Source organism: Panthera onca, chromosome A1 (genome assembly GCF_046562875.1).
Source record: "Panthera onca isolate mPanOnc1 chromosome A1, mPanOnc1 haplotype 2, whole genome shotgun sequence".
NCBI lineage: Eukaryota > Metazoa > Chordata > Mammalia > Carnivora > Felidae > Panthera > Panthera onca.
In genome coordinates, this window is record NC_138339.1 from 61150277 (window position 1) to 61170302 (window position 20026).

Consider the following 20026-nt stretch of genomic DNA (forward strand, 5'->3'; position numbering starts at 1 on the left):
GCCTTGGATATTTGCTTGAGTGAGAAATAAATATCCATATTGTGTAAGCCGTGGTTATTTGGACCTTAGGCTTTTGCAACTGTACTTCTGGTACAACTACCAAAACTTCTTTGACAAATGGATCCTGTACCCTGCTGGGAACTCTTTCCTGCTTTCCTGCTGGGATGCCATTGCCTTTTAGGCAAATGCAAATCACCAGCTTAATATGAGTTGTAAAGACATCCCAACAAACTGTCTTTTGGTTTCACATCTTCCTAGGATTTTGGAATGTATGCTATAAAAAGGAAATAAAAGTAAACAAGAGAAAGTACATAGAACCAACAGAGAGCTAGAGTAGGAAAAGGGAGGTCCCACTCAATAAAGAATTCAAAAACAAGATATGCCTAAGTCACTTGAAAACTCACCTGGATCTAGACACAGTTTGCTGAATATATCTATTTATTTAAAAATTACTCCAACAATCTGCTAATTAAAAAATACCCAGACTAAAAGCTTTGTCACTTCTCTAAAAATTACAGAACAAATACATCTTCTTAGGAAAAAAAAAACAAACAACCGGTTATAGTAACCTAATTCTTAAATGTAATCTTCAGTAACTTTGCCTTCATAAATTTTAATGGTATTAAAAATATTTGGTAGGTGAAAGTTACTTTTAAATAATACAAATATAGGAAATAATAACCATAAAATGGTTTTCATCATATTATTTCATAACACTTTGGCAAGAAGTACCAACTTTTTAATTTGTTTAAGTTTATATATTTAATTTGGAGGGGGAGGGGCTGAGAGAGAGTGGGAGAGAGAGAATCCCAAGCAGGCTCAGTGCTGGCAACGTGGAGCCTGACATGGGCCTTGAACCTATGAACCGTGAGATCAAAGTCAGATGCTTAAATGACTGAGCCACCTAGGTGCCCCAGTACTAACTTTTTAAAAGAACTTCATATGCTATAACTTAGACACTTTGTAGAATTCTTTGGAAGTAGTTATATTTCCCTGAAATAGGAATTTATATTCAAAATGAGATGGTTAGATTTTGACATAGTCTTAATATTATACATCTATTAAAAATAATGTTTTGGAAAAGTTAAATAATATGAAAAAAATAATTGATCAAGATATATTTAGTTAGGTGCTAGAACAGAATAAAAGGTCCAGTAAAGTAATCTGAATGCATACATGAACCTAGTCTATATGATAAGGGATATAATTGAAATGGTGAGCAAAAGATAGACTATACAAGACAGAAATGGTGTTGAAACACCTGGGTAGCCATCTGGGAAAAAATAATGTTGATCCATATCTCACAAGATGTGTTCAAGATAAGTTCAAATGTATCAGAGAGGTAAATGTAAAAAAAGAAAAAAAAAAGAAACATAAAAATACCTCATATTCAGGAAGAAGACCTTTTTATTATGTAAAATCATAAAAGAAAAAGCTGATAAAAAATTTTGCATAATAAAAACCTAACAAAAGCTTCTGTATGGCATTAATCACATTGCATAGGCAAAGGACTCAGTTTTCTAATATGTGTGTGTGTGTGTGTGTGTGTGTGTGTGTGTGTGTGTGTGTAAAGAATTTCTAGAAATCAGCAAAGAGAGCCCAATAGAAAGAATTGGCAAAGGATATGAACAAACAGGTCACAGGAAAGGACATATATACGGCTTAAAAACGGAAACATTTTAACCTCATGTACATGACAGAAATACAAAATAAAACTGTACTGAGATGCATTTTTCAGATATTAATAAATTTTAAATTTTCATATCATCCGAATTATCTTATATGAGTGTATACAGATACTCTCCTAGACTGATGATAGATAAATTGTTTCAGTTTCTGTGGAGAGCAATATGCTAATAATCATCAACGTTATAAAAGTTTATATTCTTTAAACTAGTTGTTTCACTGTTAGAAGCATATATTGTAGCTGTACATGTGTGAAATGATTGTGTAAGATGGCTAATTGCAGCAATTTTGCAACAGCAAAAAATTCTTAACTTCAGTGCCCATGTGTAGGGGAATGTTTGAAAATATTATGGTATATTTCTACAATGAAATGTTAAACAGCTGCAAGAGAGAATGAGGAAACTCTTGATGTCTGACATGGAAAGATCTTAAGATCAGTTGTTAAATGGAACAAGCTAGGTTTGGAACCATAAGTATAGTGTATGTTCCATATGTTTAAGAGAGTTGAGAGGAGAATATTTAGTCATATTTGCCTGTATATACAGTTAAAAAAATCTCCGGAAGGACACATAAACTATTAACAGTGTTCCTGTGTGCATGTATGGAAAGAAGTGTGTGGGTTGGCTAGGCACCGCTGCCTTTGTGCAGTTAGAAAAAGGAGACAAAGGTGCTGTTCCTCAACAACTTGTACTCTTAGCTCTTAGAAAGATTATTAAACAGATTTTCTTAATACTAGGCGCTTAGCAGCCGTCCACTGGAAATTTTTTTAATGTTTATTTTTTTTGAGAGAGAGACAGAGACAGAATGCGAGTGGGTTAGGGGCAGAGAGAGAGGGAGACACAGAATCCGAAGCAGGCTCCAGGCTCCGAGCTGTCAGCACAGAGCCCGATGTGGGGCTTGAACTCACGGACCTCGAGATCATGACCTGAGCCGAAGTTGGACGCTCAACTGACTGAGCCACCCAGGCGCCCCTAGAAATTTTTAATGAAAATAGATAATAGAAGGATTTCTCTTTTGAAAATTCTAGACTAAGCTTTTCATTATATTGAGTTAAACTTTTTCTCTAGGAAATTTAACTTAACCTTTAGTTCATTTATGATTATCTGATAATAATAGTTGCATACTTGTATTAAAAATATTTGGTTTTAGGGCGCCTGGGTGACAGTTGAGCATCTGACTCTTGATCTCAGTTCAGGTCTTGATCTCAGGGTTGTGAGTTCAGGTCCCAAAGTGAGCTCTATGCTGGGCATGGAGCCAACTTAAAAAAAATACTTGATTTTATTATGATCATCTTGTAAGTTATTTCAGGTAAAATTTTTATTATTCATTGAAAAAGTGATATAACTTGATTGGTGTATCTCTTGATTGTTTTAATATTTGAGTCATGTGACTCCCAAATACATAATTATATAAAAACATAAGGTTTAATAAAAAGGTAAAATACAAAACTACACATTCAATATCATTTTTCCTTTACTAAAATTTTATATGGATATAGATATTAATTTGTATGTATGCATGCATATATATCTATAGGTGTTTATTTATATCTATATATACATATTATATATTTATATGTGTATGTTATATGCATTCTATATAAAGTTTTAGTAAAATAATAAGTGTATGTCTTTATAGCTTTCTATGCATATATATGTAGGTATGTGTTTTAGGAAAAAGACTAGAAGCAATTAGACCAAATTGTAGTATATCTTAGAAGTAGAATTTCACATGGTTTTAAATTATCTTCTTTATAAGCTTTTGTATTTTTCCATTTTTTACAGTGATTATATATTACATTGCATTGACAATAAATGTTTTAATGTTGTTTCTCCAAGAATTTTTACTGAAGCCTTTTTTTCTCCTTCATGAAAAGAGTTTTTCAGCTTATATCTTTAATGGATACCGGATTACCTCAGTGTTCTAATGAGAAAATAGAGCTTGCAATTCTGTGGTTCTTGGATCAGTTTCGTAAAACATATGTTGGTGATCAACTTCAAAGAACCTCAAAGGTAGGTTTTTACTAGAGATTTTTTAAAAAAATGTTACTGAAAATGAATAAAGATGCTCACATACAATAGCTTTAAGCTGAATGATATATTTGGGCAATTTCTACGTAAGAAATTTAATTGATGAATTGAAATTGATTGATTAATTGGTATTGAAAACACTGTGAGATTAATTTGCTTGTTTTATGCCTAGATTTACCATTTTCTTCAAAGGTTGGGAGAGTTAGTGAATATTATTTTTATGTCTAGTCATTAAACAGTTAAGATTATTTAAAATACTTTAATGGATTTTGCCCTATTATGTTTATTTCAAGATTTGAAACAAAAGATTTATTCTTTTTGTAGTTCTGGGATTTTTTGGACACTTACTTCTTTATGTGGTTTCCAGTATATTTTTTGCTCATTGCTCAGCATTTTTACGTAAGTGATGGGGACCAGGAAAGCTAGACATGTCTTTGAGAGGCCACAGTTAAATCACACTCATAGTATGATAATTGAAGTTTTAGCTTCAGCAAATTTAGATGAATTGATCCTAAGGCATAATGAGGGATTATTGAGGGCATTTATGTGAACCCTAACCAGATATTTAGTAGTACTTGTGACACTGAGTAAAATCTATGACGTTTTCTTCTTCTGTAATAGTAACTCTTTCCAAACCTTGTCTGCAAGAGAAGTCCTAAGGATAGTCTTACCTCCTTTGGATTTATAGTTTTTATTAGTAATGTTGAAGGATTTCGTATTTGAAATATTTAGAGTAAGCTTTTTATATAGAACTAAGCTTCTTATCCCCTGGGAAATTTGGCTTAACCTTCAGTACATTTATGGTTTTCTGTTCACAGTAGTTGTATAATGGGAACTTTTTGTTTGATTTTGTTAATATTACCCTTTAGTTTATTTCAGGTTTGTTTAACTTGCTTTTTAAGAAAGTGATGTAGCTTGATGCTTCCTTAGTCACATATATTGTGATATTTTCTTGCCAATTAGGATTAATTTCAGTAAAAATTTCTTAGAATCTAGCTGCTATTGAATGAGACCATTAGGGAGAAAAAGGAGTAACTAGAAATAAATGTTTTAGTTGGATAGTAAAACAAATTAGAATCAGACAAAAATTACATGGTATGAAATTTATACAGGGTGCCTCTTTTAAAATCCCAGATGTGTTACTTGAAGGTTGAGAGTATATCAAATTATGATAAATTGTCTTATTTTAAATGTACCCAGAGAGTTTGCCGTTTTGCTTTCACAAAAATGAATACAAATACTCTTCAAACTTTGCTAACCCAGTATTTGTTTGGTCTGGATCTTAAATCAGAATAGTGTAATATGGAGTAGAAAAGCCTTCAAATTAATTGTGTTTAAAATACTTGGAAAGAAATATGTAAGATGAGATTAGTTGTTTAGAGCAATGGGATTTAGGAGTTTTTCCCCCCAATTTTTATTTGTTGTATTAAAATATATATGTATATTTTATATATATGTGAGAACTCTAGATATCAACAAACAAACAGTCACAGGAAAAGACAGATATATTTATATATCCTTTAATACAAGGTAATATGAAAAAAGTGAATTATGGAAGGTCAACTTTTCTTTTTTGAAAGAGCTTACATGTTAGGAAAAAATAAACACATCATCAGACTGGTCATTGTAATTTAACATTTTTGGTGTATGCATCTTTCCTTACCAAAAAGTGTTTAGTCCGACAGCAATCTTATTTTTAAGGCATTCCTACTGCATAACCCTAAAGGGAAACCAGAGCTTTCTGCTTTCTTTTTCTCTGGCTTGTCTGCCAATCTGCCTTAATAGGAAGTTTGAGGAGGTTTTGGAGAGTCTTTAATATGTGCCCTGGCACTCTTTTTAGGATCTCTTCGCACTCCTCTAGTCCTTAACAGTAATCCTGCAGAGTTGGTATTGTTTTGTTTGTTTTTTTCAAAGTTGGTGTTATTGTTCCCATTTCACAAATGAAACAGACCACCTAACACATTTGTAAGTTCTCTACATACTAGTTTTCTGGCAACCAACCAAGGAAGACCAGATGGAAAATTTTTTTTTTTTTCTGGTGAGTATATTGTCACATTCCAAATTGTGGCAAAAAAGGGGAAAGTGTTAAGAGTTAGACTGCACTAAAGTAATATTTAGTGGGTACTTATTTTGTATTAGGAGCTGTCCTAGACCCTCTTAAGCATTAGCTCATTTAATTGGATCATATGGAATGTGACTTACAAAGTTCTTCCCAGTCTCTTTTCTATGTATGTCACCAGTTTCATGCCTCAGTCCTCCATACTTGTACTATATACTTTATGTGTACTAAACTTTTTTCAGCTTCGTCAACAGTCTGTGTTCTCTGTAAATTCTAGGCCTTTGGGCAAAATGTTTCCTCTGCCTAGAACACTATTTCTTTTGAATCAAACTTTCACTTTTCTGCCTTACTCTGCTGACTCCTACTTTATCTTTCACATCAGATACCCCATCCTTTAAGATGACCTTCTTAAATTCTGGGAGAATTCCTTTTATGTGTTCTATAGCAACCTGTAATTCCCCCCTTTTTTTAGCGTTATTACACTGCATTGTAATCATTTGTTAGCAAAACATATTTTGACTCTAATTTGGGTTAGGACTGTCTCCACCTTTTTTATTATCACTTCCAAGTGCATGGCATATTACTTATGTATTTCCTACTAGATAGTGGTTGAATGTATATATTTAGTAGAATTCCACGGGATTTGAGTCTAAATCTCCCACTTGATAAACTTTCATGTGATAAAAGGTATGTTCTTGAGTTGGAAAATGATGCTGACTTTAGTGAAATTGTTCAGCAAGTTTAAATAAGGTGTACTGTTATCTATCTTGAATTTTTTACATATGCATCAAGTAAGTGCAAAGAGTCCTAAGTGATGCACAGAATAGAAGTATGTGCTATATATGAGAAGGAAGAGCCACAAATGATAGCCGTAGGCATTTATTGAAGCAGTAGTCTGCCAAAGACTTCACGTAGCATTTGACAGGCATCTAATTTCATCTCACAAAAGTTCCATGGGAATAGCTGTTTTTTATTAACACTTCCCCATCCCTTTTTACAGACTTGGAAACTGAGGTCTGGAATAGTTAATTAGTGATGTATTTAAGTGGTTGAATCTGGATTTGAACTAGGACACCTGATAACAGAGCCTATGCTGCTGATCACTTTGCTGTATTGCTTCCTGTTGGATCTTTCACTGGGATATTGAACAGGCCCTTCAATCTCAATAGGTCCTAAACAGGAACTATCTCCTGAAACCCTTTCCACCTACTTCCCTATTTTGAGGAAGAATGACTGTGAACTCAAAATGTCCCCTTTGTTCTTACTTCTTATATCTGATCTGTCACCTAATCATGTTGATTTTATTTTCTAAATATCTCTGTTTCATTCTTCTCAGTCCCCTTCATTTTTATCCTCATTGTTACTGCTTGTCATTTCTCACTGGATTTCAGATCTTATTGTCCTCTTTGTTTCCTTCTTGCATTTCCCCCACTCCAATCCATTTTCCATACTGCCACCAAAGTAATATTTTCTTCAGTAGAGAACCAGGGAAAATAATGTAATGGACACTCATACACCCATCTTTGTCAAATCTGAATACCTTGCCCTATTTGCTTCATATCTGTATATTTTTAAATTAAACATTAATGGCCTGTTGCTGCTCTGATTCTGTTCTTCTTGTGCCAAAGTAACCACTGTCCTAAATTTCATGTTATTTTCATGCATGATTGTGTTCTGGTCGCACATTTCTATGTACTTATAAACAAAACCTAGTACTGTTAACTCTATAGAAAATTAGTATGCAGGAACTTGCTGGTTTTGATCCACATTGTTTTTGAGATCTATCCATGGTGATACGTATAGTTCTAATTTAATTACTGAATGGTATTACAGTATATTATTGTGCCATTATGTATTCATTTTTCTGTTAATATACACTAGGTTGTTTCCAATTTTATTTTATTTTTTTAAATTTTTTTAGTCCAATTTTAAAGTTTATAAAAAATACTCCAGTAAACATTCAAATACCTATTTCCTCATGCATGTGTATGAGTATCTTGAAGGTAAATACTGGGAGTAGAATTGCTGGGCTGTAGACGGTACATCACTTCAGCTTTACAAGATATTACCAAGTTCCTCTCTTAAATGTTAGAATAGCCTGTTTTCCCTCTCCCAGCAGATTATATGTTGCTGTATGTTGTCTTAATACTTGCTTTTGTCAGACTTTAAAATTTACAGAATTTCTCTGCTTAAAATTCTTACTGGTTTCTCATTATATAAATGAGTTCCTTCTTATGGTTAGACTTTGTGTACCCTTGCAACCTTTTCTTTTGGCAGTTTTTTCTGTTCTGTGACATGCTTTGTATGTGCTACACTTTTTGTCCTGTCACCTATTCCTACTTACTGTCTGATGAATATTAATAAGTAACTACTATATACTAAGACCAGGATACAATGGCAAATAGAATGGTCTATCTGTCCTCTAAGTTGTTAATTAAAGAGGAAGATGGGCAAATAAATAAAAAATTATAAAACCTTCCTCCCCACTTAAACATTGAAATAGTACAGGAAGAGGCAGACTATTAAATAAAGGATGCTGGACATTTGGTTATATCTATTTAAAGTTTTGAATTATTACTTCACAGTATATAAAAAATCAAATCTAAGTTGGTGACTCTTAGTCTGAAAGGCAGGGGACTATGATATAAGGACAGGAAGGATTTTTTTTTTTTAATGTTTATTTTTGAGAGAGAGGGCGAGCAGGACAGAGGCCGAGAGAGGGGGAGACCGAATCCCTAAACAGGCTCTCCACTAACAGCTTAATTGACTGAGCCACCCAGGCACCCGAGGAAGGATTTCTTTTAAAGGCATGAAAAGCCCAAACTATAAACCCAAAGGTTGATAAATTCTGCCCATATTAAAAATAAAAATTTCTGCAGCTCAAAGTACACAGTAAACAAAGTAAAAAGACAAGCTAGAGACAGGGTAAGACCCAATACATGTAACTTAAAGAGAATCAATATCCAGTTATATAAACAATTTCTATGAATCAATAAGAGAAGAACAACCTAGTAAAAAAAAAAGTGTGCCAAAGATATGAGTAAACAATTTATAGAAAAATCACGGTTTATAATCAACATGAAAAAATGTTCATCCTTTCATGGACTAAGGGAAATGCAAATTAAAGCTATAGTGCAATAATCATATCATGCCTATTAGCTGGAGATAGTTAAAAAGTTTGATGAAAGCATGTATTTGTGATGAAGTAAAATAGCTAATACTCCTATACACTGCTAGTGGAATCCAAACCAGTAAAACATTTTTGGAAAACAGCAATATCTAACAAAGTCGAAAATGTATAAAATTCTCGGACTGGGTGAAAACTCTAAAACATCGTTGAGAGAAATTAAATGAGGCCTAAATAAATAGATATATATCATGTTTATGAATTGGAAGACTCAATATTGTTAAAATTAGTGAGGTAAGTGAAGTAAGGTATGATAACAATGTGTCATCAAATAGAGAATTTAAATAAAGAGATGGAAATTATTAAAAATGGAAACAAATAGAAATTCTGTAGTTGGAAAGTACAGTAAATGAAAATGAGATGTTGAGGCACAGGGAGAAAAAAGAATGAAGAAAAGTGAACAGAGTCTCAGAGAACTGTAGGTCACCAGTAAATACACCAAAATATCATGGAGTACCTGGTAGAAGAATACCAGAAAAGGAAGTGAGACAGGATCAGAAAAAAACACTTAAAGCAATATTGGCTTAAAACTTAACCATATTTGGTGAAAAGCATTACACATCAAAGAAGTGCAATTAAAGACCCACACTAAGAACACATCATAGTAAAAATGCTGAAAGACAAAGAGAAAAATTTTAGCAGCAAGGGAAAAACTACTCATCACAGTTACCAGAAGGGAGGTGGGTGGGGGGATGAGTTAAACAGGTGATGTTGATTAGGGTACTTGTTGTGTTGAGCACCCAGTGACATATGGAAGTGTTGAATCAAAACAAAAAAGAAAAAAGAAAAGAGAAAAACTCATTACACGTGAGGGGTACCAGTAAGATTAATAGCTGACTAGTCTTGAGAAACAGGAGAGGCCAGAAGATCCTTCAATGACATAGAGTGCTGAACTAGTAACCAAGAATTCCATATCCAGCAAAACTATCTTTAAAAATGAAAGGAGGGTCTCCTGGGTGGCTCAGTCGATTGAGCATCTGTCTTCAACTCAGGTCATGATCAGGTCTGTGGGTTTGAGCCCCGTGTCAGGCTCTGTGCTGACAGCTCAGAGCCTGGAGCCTGCTTCCGATCCTGTGTCTTCCTCTCTTTCTGCCTCTTCCCCACTCTCACTTTGTCTCACTCTGTCTCTCAAAAATAAATAAATGTGAGGACTCTAGGAAGATGGCGGCGTAGGACGATGCTGGGCTCACCGCGTCCTGCTGATCACTTAGATTCCACCCACACTTGCCTAAATAACCCAGAAAACCACCAGAAGACTAGCAGAACAGATTCTCTGGAGCCAAGCGCAGATGAGAGGCCCACGGAAGAGGGTAGGAAGGGCAGAGAGGCGGTGCGCGCTCCATGGACTGGCGGGAGGGAGCCGGGTCGGAGGGGCAGCCCGCTGGCAAAGCAGAGCCCCCGAGTCTGGCTTGCAAAAGCCGAGGGGCTGGACGGAGTGTGTTCAGACAGCAAGCGGGACTTTACATCTGGAAGGTTATAAGCTAACAGCTCTGCTCGGAGAGCAGGAGGGCTGGAGGACAACGGGAAGGAGAGTCATTGAGCCCCGGACGCAGAGCTCAGCTTGGCGGGGAACAAAGGCGCTTGCCAGCGCCATCTCCCTCACCCATCCCCCAGCCAAAATCCCAAAGGGAACCAGTTCCTGCCAGGGAACTTGCTTGCACCACGCAAACACCCAACGCTGTGCTTCTGCGGATCCATCCCTCCGGCGGTGGGTCTGACTCCCTCCCGGTGCCACAGGGCCCCTCCCGAAGCAGATCACCAAAGGATAAGTGAGCTGAGCCTGCCCCTCCTGCCCCTGTGCACCTTGCCGATCCACCCCAGCTAATACGCCAGATCCCCAGCACCACAAGCCTGGCAGTGTGCAAGTAGCCCAGGTGGGCCACGCCACCCCACAGTGAATCCTGCCCCTAGGAGAGGGGAAGAGAAGGTACACACCAGTCTGACTGTGGCCTCAGCGGTGGGCTGAGGGCAGACATCAGGTCTTCGGCCCCGCCCACCAACGCAAGTTATTCAAGACAACACAGGGGAAGTGCCCTGCAATTCCGCACCATTCCAGGGACTATCCAAAATGACGAAACGGAAGAATTCCCCTCAAAAGAATCTCCAGGAAATAACGACAGCTAACGAACTGATCAAAAAGGATTTAAACAATATAACAGAAAGTGAATTTAGATTAATAGTCATAAAATTAATCGCTGGGCTTGAAAACAGTATAGAGGACAGCAGAGAATCTATTGCTACAGAGATCAAGGGACTAAGGAACAGCCAGGAGGAGCTAAAAAATGCTATAAATGAGCTGCAAAATAAAATGGAGACAGCCACAGCTCGGATTGAAGAGGCAAAGGAGAGAATAGGTGAACTAGAAGATAAAATTATGGAAAAAGAGGAAGCTGAGAAAAAGAGAGATAAAAAAATCCAGGAGTCTGAGGGGAAAATTAGAGAACTAAGTGATGCACTAAAGAGAAATAATCTACCCATAATTGGTGTTCCAGAGGAGGAAGAGAGAGGGAAAGGTGCTGAAGGTGTACTTGAAGAAATAATAGCTGAGAACTTCCCTGGTCTGGGGAAGGAAAAAGGCACTGAAATCCAAGAGGCACAGAGAACTCCCTTCAGACGTAACTTGAATCGATCTTCTGCACGACATATCATAGTGAAACTGGCAAAATACAAGGATAAAGATAAAATTCTGAAAGAAGCTAGGGATAAACGTGCTCTAACATATAAAGGGAGACCGATAAGACTCGTGACAGATCTCTCTACTGAAACTTGGCAGGCCAGAAAGGAATGGCAGGAAATCTTCAACGTGATGAACAGAAAAAATATGCAGCCGAGAATCCTTTATCCAGCAAATCTGTCATTTAGAATAGAAGGAGAGATAAAGGTCTTCCCAAACAAACAAAAACTGAAGGAATTCATCACCACTAAACCAGCCCTACAAGAGATCCTAAGGGGGATCCTGTGAGACAAAGTACCAGAGACATCGCTACAAGCATGAAACCTACAGACATCACAATGACTCTAAACTCATATCTTTCTATAATAACACTGAATGTAAATGGACTAAATGTGCCAGCCAAAAGACATAGGGTATCAGAATGGATAAAAAAAACAAGACCCATCTATTTGCTGTCTACCAGAGACTCATTTTAGACCTGAGGACACCTTCAGATTGAAAGTGAGGGGATGGAGAACTATTTATCATGCTACTGGAAGTCAAAAGAGAGTTGGAGTAGCTATACTTATATCAGACAAACTAGACTTTAAATTAAAGGCTGTAACAAGAGATGAAGAAGGGCATTATATAATAATCACAGGGTCTATCCACCAGGAAGAGCTAACTATTATAAATGTCTATGCGCCAAATACCCGAGCCCCCAGATATATAAAACAATTACTCATAAACATAAGCAACCTCATTGATAAGAATGTGGTCATTGCAGGGGACTTTAACACCCCACTTACAGAAATGGATAGATCATCTAGACACACAGTCAATAAAGAAACAAGGGCCCTGAATGATACATTGGATCAGATGGACTTGACAGATATATTTAGAACTCTGCATCCCAAAGCAACAGAATATACTTTCTTCTCGAGTGCACATGGAACATTCTCCAAGATAGATCATATACTGGGTCACAAAACAGCCCTTCATAAGTTTACAAGAATTGAAATTATACCATGCATACTTTCAGACCACAATGCTATGAAGCTTGAAATCAACCACAGGAAAAAGTCTGGAAAACCTCCAAAAGCATGGAGGTTAAAGAACACCCTACTAACGAATGAGTGGGTCAACCAGGCAATTAGAGAAGAAATTAAAACATATATGGAAACAAACGAAAATGAAAATACAACAATCCAAACGCTCTGGGATGCAGCGAAGGCAGTCCTGAGAGGAAAATACATTGCAATCCAGGCCTATCTCAAGAAACAAGAAAAATCCCAAATACAAAATCTAACAGCACACCTAAAGGAAATAGAAGCAGAACAGCAAAGGCAGCCTAAACCCAGCAGAAGAAGAGAAATAATAAAGATCAGAGCAGAAATAAACAATATAGAATCTAAAAAAACTGTAGAGCAGATCAACGAAACCAAGAGTTGGTTTTTTGAAAAAATAAACAAAATTGACAAACCTCTAGCCAGGCTTCTCAAAAAGAAAAGGGAGATGACCCAAATAGATAAAATCATGAGTGAAAATGGAATGATTACAACCAATCCCTCAGAGATACAAACAATTATCAGGGAATACTATGAAAAATTATATGCCAGCAAATTGGACAACCTGGAAGAAATGGACAAATTTCTAAACACCCACACTCTTCCAAAACTCAATCAGGAGGAAATAGAAAGCTTGAACAGACCCATAACCAGCGAAGAAATTGAATCGGTTATCAAAAATCTCCCAACAAATAAGAGTCCAGGACCAGATGGCTTCCCAGGGGAGTTCTACCAGACATTTAAAGCAGAGGTAATACCTATCCTTCTCAAGCTATTCCAAGAAATAGAAAGGGAAGGAAAACTTCCAGACTCATTCTATGAAGCCAGTATTACTTTGATTCCTAAACCAGACAGAGACCCAGTAAAAAAAGAGAACTACAGGCCAATATCCCTGATGAATATGGATGCAAAAATTCTTAATAAGATACTAGCAAATCGAATTCAACAGCATATAAAAAGAATTATTCACCATGATCAAGTGGGATTCATTCCTGGGATGCAGGTCTGGTTCAACATTTGCAAATCAATCAATGTGATACATCACATTAATAAAAGAAAAGATAAGAACCATATCCTGTCAATTGATGAAGAAAAAACATTTGACAAAATTCAGCATCCTTGCTTAATAAAAACCCTCGAGAAAGTCGGGATAGAAGGAGCATACTTAAACATCATAAAAGCCATTTATGAAAAGCTCACAGCTAACATCATCCTCAATGGGGAAGAACTGAGAGCTTTTTCCCTGAGATCAGGAACACAACAGGGATGTCCACTCTCACCGCTGTTGTTTAACATAGTGTTGGAAGTTCTAGCATCAGCAATCAGACAACAAAAGGAAATCAAAGGCATCAAAATTAGCAAAGATGAAGTTAAGCTTTCACTTTTTGCAGATGACATGATATTATACACGGAAAATCCGATAGACTCCACCCAAAGTCTGGGTGAATTCACACATGAATTCAGCAAAGTTGCAGGATACAAAATCAATGTACAGAAATCAGTTGCATTCTTATACACTAATAATGAAGCAACAGAAAGACAAAGAAACTGATCCCATTCACAAGTGCACCAAGAAGCATAAAATACTGAGGAATAAATCTAACCAAAGATGTAAAAGATCTGTATGCTGAAAACTACAGAAAGCTTATGAAGGAAATTGAAGAAGATATAAAGAAATGGAAAAACATTCCATGCTCATGCGTTGGAAGAATAAATATTGTAAAAATGTCAATACTACCTAAAGCTATCTACGCATTCAATGCAATCCCAATCAAAATTGCACCAGCATTCTTCTCGAAGCTAGAACAAGCAATCCTAAAATTCATATGGAACCACAAAAGGCCCCGAATAGCCAAAGTGATTTTGAAGAAGAAGACCAAAGCAGGAGGTATCACAATCCCAGACTTTAGCCTCTACTACAAAGCTGTAATCATCAAGACAGCATGGTATTGGCACAAAAACAGACACATAGACCAATGGAATAGAACAGAAACCCCAGAACTAGACCCACAAACGTATGGCCAACTAATCTTTGACAAAGCAGGAAAGAATATCCAATGGAAAAGAGACAGTCTCTTTAACAAATGGTGCTGGGAGAACTGGACAGCAACATGCAGAAAGTTGAAACTAGACCACTTTCTAACACCATTCACAAAAATAAACTCAAAATAGATAAAGGACCTGAATGTGAGACAGGAAACCATCAAAGACCTAGAGGAGAAAACAGGAAAAGACCTCTCTGACCTCAGCCATAGCAATTTCTTACTTGACACATCCCCAAAGGCAAGGGAATTAAAAGCAAAAATGAACTATTGGGACCTCATGAAGATAAAAAGCTTCTGCACAGCAAAGGAAACAATCAGCAAAACTAAAAGGCAACCAACGGAATGGGAAAAGATATTTGCAAATGACATATCAGACAAAGGGCTAGTATCCAAAATAATAAAGAGCTCACCAAACTCCACACCCGAAAAACAAATAATCCAGTGAAGAAATGGGCAGAAAACATGAATAGACACTTCTCTAAAGAAGACATCCGGATGGCCAACAGGCACATGAAAAGATGCTCAACATCGCTCCTCATCAGGGAAATACAAATCAAAACCACACTCAGATATCACCTCGCACGAGAGTGGCCAAAATGAACAAATCAGGAGACTATAGATACTGGAGAGGATGTGGAGAAACAGGAACCCTCTTGCACTGTTGGTGGGAATGCAAACTGGTGTGGCCACTCTGGAAAACAGTGTGGAGGTTCCTCAAAAAATTAAAGATAGACCTGCCCTATGACCCAGCAGTAGCACTGCTAGGCATTTACCCAAGGGATACAGGAGTACTGATATATAGGGGCACTTGGACCCCAATGTTTATAGCAGCACTCTCAACAATAGCCAAGTTATGGAAAGAGCCTAAATGTCCATCAACTGATAAATGGATAAAGAAATTGTGGTTTATATACACAATGGAGTACTACGTGGCAATGAGAAAGAATGAAATATGGCCCTTTGTAGCAACGTGCATGGAACTGGAGAGTGTTATGCTAAGTGAAATAAGCCATACAGAGAAAGACAGATACCATATGTTTTCACTCTTATGTGAATCCTGAGAAACTTAACAGGAACCCATGGGGGAGGTGAAGGAAAAAAAAAAAAAGAGGTTAGAGTGGGAGAGAGCCAAAGCATAAGAGACTCTTAAAAACTGAGAACAAACTGTGGGCTGATGGGGGGGGGGGGGGGTGGGTGGGTGATGGGTATTGAGGAGGGCATCTTTTGGGATGAGCACTGGGTGTTGTATAGAAACCAATTTGACAATAAATTTCATATATTTAAAAAATAAATGTAAAAAAATTTTATAAAAAACAATAATAATAAAAATGAAAGGAAAAGTAAAGATATTACCAGGGAAACAAAAACAGAGAATTGATTGCTTTCAGAGTTGCCTTATAAGAAATACTAAAGGGGGAACCTGGGTGGCTCAGTCGGCTGAGCGTCAGACTTCAGCTAAGGTCATGACCTCACAGCTCGTGAGTTCAAGCCCCGTGTCGGGCTCTGTGCTGACAGCTCGGAGCCTGGAGCCTGCTTCAGATTCTGTGTCTCCCTCTCTCTGCCCCTCCCCCACTCGTGCCATGTCTCTGTCTCTCAAAAGTAAATAATCATTAAAAAAAATTTTTTTTAAAAAAAAGAAAAAAATACTAAAGGAAGTACTTCAGGCCGAAAGCAAGTGACCTCAGATAAATCCACTCAATAAAACAAAGAACACTAGTGAAGGTAATTAAGCTATTATAAAATATAGTACATTTTTCTCTTAACTGATTTAAAAAAGCAATTATATAAAACAGTTATGTATTTTATATATATACACACTGAAATGATGACATACATATAATATGTAATATATTTGCCAATAACAGCACAAGGAAGATAGGTAGGAGCAACGTTTGGGGCTAAGGAAATGACACAAGATGCAACTCAAATCTACAGGAACCAATAAAAAACCAAAAATGGTAAATAAGAATGTTAATATAACAAACACTTCAAACATACATTTTTGCTCTCTTTCTCTCAACTTCATTAAAAGATATAAAGTTAAATGAAGAAATAATTATCATGATTTATTGCTGGGTGTATAATATATAAAGGTGTAATAGTTTTATCATGTAGTAATAATATGACAAAAAGGGAAAAAAAGAATAGAACCATATAGGAATAACATTTCTTTATCTCATTGGAACTAAGTATCAATCTGAGGTAGATTCTGGTAAAATGTATATGGTGAGCCCCTAGGGAAACTCTACAGAAAATTACTAAAAAATGTATAGTAAAAAATTATTGAAAGTAAAGTTATTAAAATGTTACACTAGAAAATATTTAATGTAAAAGAAAGCAGTACAGGAAGGCTAGAGGAAAAGAAACATGACAAAAATGTCAGATATAGATCTTACAGTATGAATAATAACATTAAATTTAGAATGGGTTATGCAAGCCAACGAGTAGCAGAGATTATTAGACTGGAGTTTTAAAAAAATAATGTTGCACATGCTATCTGTAGAACACACATTTTAAAGTCAAGGATACAGATAGGTCAAAAGTACAAGGATGGCAAAGCATATATCATATAGACAGCAACCATATAAAAAAGATGGAGTGGCTATACCAATACCAGATAAAATAGACTTTAAAACAAAAAAATGTCACTAGGAATAAAGAAGAACATTTTGTAATGATAGAAGGATCAACTCATGAGAAAGATGTAGCAATTATAAACATATATGTACATAACAACAGAAGCCCAAAACACATGAAACAAAAGCTGACAGAAATAATAATAACAGTTGAAGACTTTAATGACCTGGTTTTAATAATGGATAGAACAACTATGTAGAAGGTCTGTAACAATGCTATAAACCAACTAGACTTGAACAATGCTATAGACTTGAACAATGCTATAAACCAACTAGACCACAGACAGCTATAGAACACTACACCCAGCAACAGCAGAATATACATTCTTATCAAGTATGTACAGAATATTGCCCAAGACAGACCATATGCTCAATCAAAAAACAAGACTCAATAAATTTTAAAGAATTGAAATAGTACAAAGTATGTTCTCTAATCAAAATGGAGTACATAGAAATCAATAACAGAAAGAAATGGATAACTCAGAGTATGTGGAAATTGAACCATTGTATTGTATTGTATTCTATTGTATTCTATTGTATTCTATTCTATTCTTTAAATCCAAGTTAGTTAACATATAGTATAATAATAATTTCGGGAATAGAATTTAGTGATTCATCACTTACATATAGCACCCAGTGCTCATTCCAACAAGTGCCCTCCTTAATGCCCATCGCCCATTTAGCCCATCCCCCCACCCAACACCCCACCAACAACCCTCAGTTTGTTCTCTGTATTTAAGAGTCTCTTATGTTTTGTCTCCCTCTCTGTTTTTATATTATTTTTGCTTCCCTTTTCCTCTGTTAATCTGTTTTATTTCTTAAATTCCATATATGAGTGAAATCATAGGATATTTGTCTTTCTCTGACTTACTTCACTGAACATAATACAGTCTAGTTCCATCCATGTGTTGCTAATGGCAAGATTTCATTCTTTTTTGCTCACCAATTCTATCGTATATATATACCACATCTTCTTTATCCATTCATCAGTCAATGGACATCTGAGCCCTTTCTATACTTTGGCTATTGACGATAGAGTGGCTATAAACATTGGGATGCATGTGCCTCTTCGAATCAGCATTTTAATATCCTTTGGGTCATACCTAGTAGCACAATTGCTGGGTCGTAGGGTAGTTCTATTTTTAATTTTAATTATAAAATTAAATTTTATATATATGAGGAGCCTCCATACTCTTTTCCAGAGTGGCTGCACCAATTTGCATTCCCACCAGCAGTGCAAAAGGGGTTCCCCTTTCTTTGCATCCTTGCCAACATCTGTTGTTGACTGAGTTGTTAATTTTTGCCATTCTGACAGGTGTGAGGTGGTTTTGATTTGTATTTCTCTGATGATGAGTGGTGTTGAGCATCATTTCATGTGTCTGTTAGCCATCTGGATGTTTTCTTTGGAGAAGTGTCTATTCATGTCTTTTGTCCATTTCTTCACTGGGAAATTTGTTTTTTGGGTGATGAGTTTGATAAGTTCTTTATAGGTTTTGGATACTAACCCTTTATCTGACATGTCATTTGCAAATATCTTCTCCCATTCCATCGGTTGCCTTTTAGTTTTGCTGATTGTTTCCTTCGCTGTGCAGAAGCTTTTTATCTTGATGAGGTCCCAGTAGTTCATTCTGGCTTTTGTTTCCCTTGTCTCCAGAGACATGTCAAGTAAGAAGCTGCTGTGACTGAGGTCAAAGAGGTTGTTGCCTATTCTCTCCTCTAGGATTTTGATTGCTTTCTGTCTTACATTTAGGCGTTTCATCCATTTTTGAGTTAATTTTTGTGTATGGTGTGAAAAAATGGCCCAGGTTCATTTTTCTGCATGTTGCTGTCCAGTTTTCCCAGCACCATTTGCTGAAGAGACTGTCTTTTTTTCCACTGGATGTTCTTTCCTGCTTTATCAAAGATTAGTTGGCCATCCGTTTGTGGGTCCATATCTGGGTTCTCTGTTCTGTTCCATTGGTTTGTGTGTCTGTTTTTGTGCTAGTACCATACTGTCTTGATGATTACAGCTTTGTAATACAGCTTGAAGTCTGGAATTGTGATGCCTCCAGCTTTGGTTTTCTTTTTCAACATTACTTTGGCTATTCAGGGTCTTTTCTGGTTCCATACAAATTTTAGAATTGTTCTAGCTGTGTGAAGAATGCTAGTGTTATTTTGATAGGGATTGCATTGAATATATAGATGGCTTTGGATAGTATTGACATTTTAACAATATTTGTTCTTCCAATCCATGAGAGTGGAATGTTTTTCCATTTCTTTGTGTCTTCTTCAGTTCCTTTCATAAGCTTTCTATAGTTTTCAGTGTATAGATCTTTCACCTCTGCGGTTAGGTTTATTCCTAAGTATTTTATGCCTTTTGGTGCAATTGTAAATGGGGTTGATTCCTTGATTTCTCTATCTGCTGCTTCATTATTTGTGTATAGAAATGCAACCGATCTCTGTACATTGATATTATATCCTGTGACTTTGCTGAATTCATGTATCAGTTCCAGCAGTTTTTTGGTGGAGTCTTAGGTCTTCCATATAGAGTATCATGTCATCTGCAAAGAGCGAAAGTTTGACCTCCTCCTTTCCGATTTGGATGCCTTTCGTTTCTCTTTTTGTTGTCTGATTGCTGAGACTAGGACTTCCAACACAATTCTAAATGACTAATGAGTCAAAGA

General features: G+C 36.3%; 1 protein-coding gene across 3 annotated transcripts in view; it reads left to right on the forward strand.

The window, feature by feature from the left end:
• Positions 1 to 20026, forward strand: part of RANBP17 (RAN binding protein 17) — a 331490-nt gene that overhangs the window by 70416 nt on the left and 241048 nt on the right. For all 3 annotated transcript variants that reach the window (XM_060635017.3, XM_060635018.3, XM_060635019.3), the window contains one exon: positions 3563 to 3698. In XM_060635017.3, coding sequence (XP_060491000.3) covers positions 3563 to 3698 — 136 coding nt within the window. The remainder of the gene's footprint in view (positions 1 to 3562; positions 3699 to 20026) is intronic.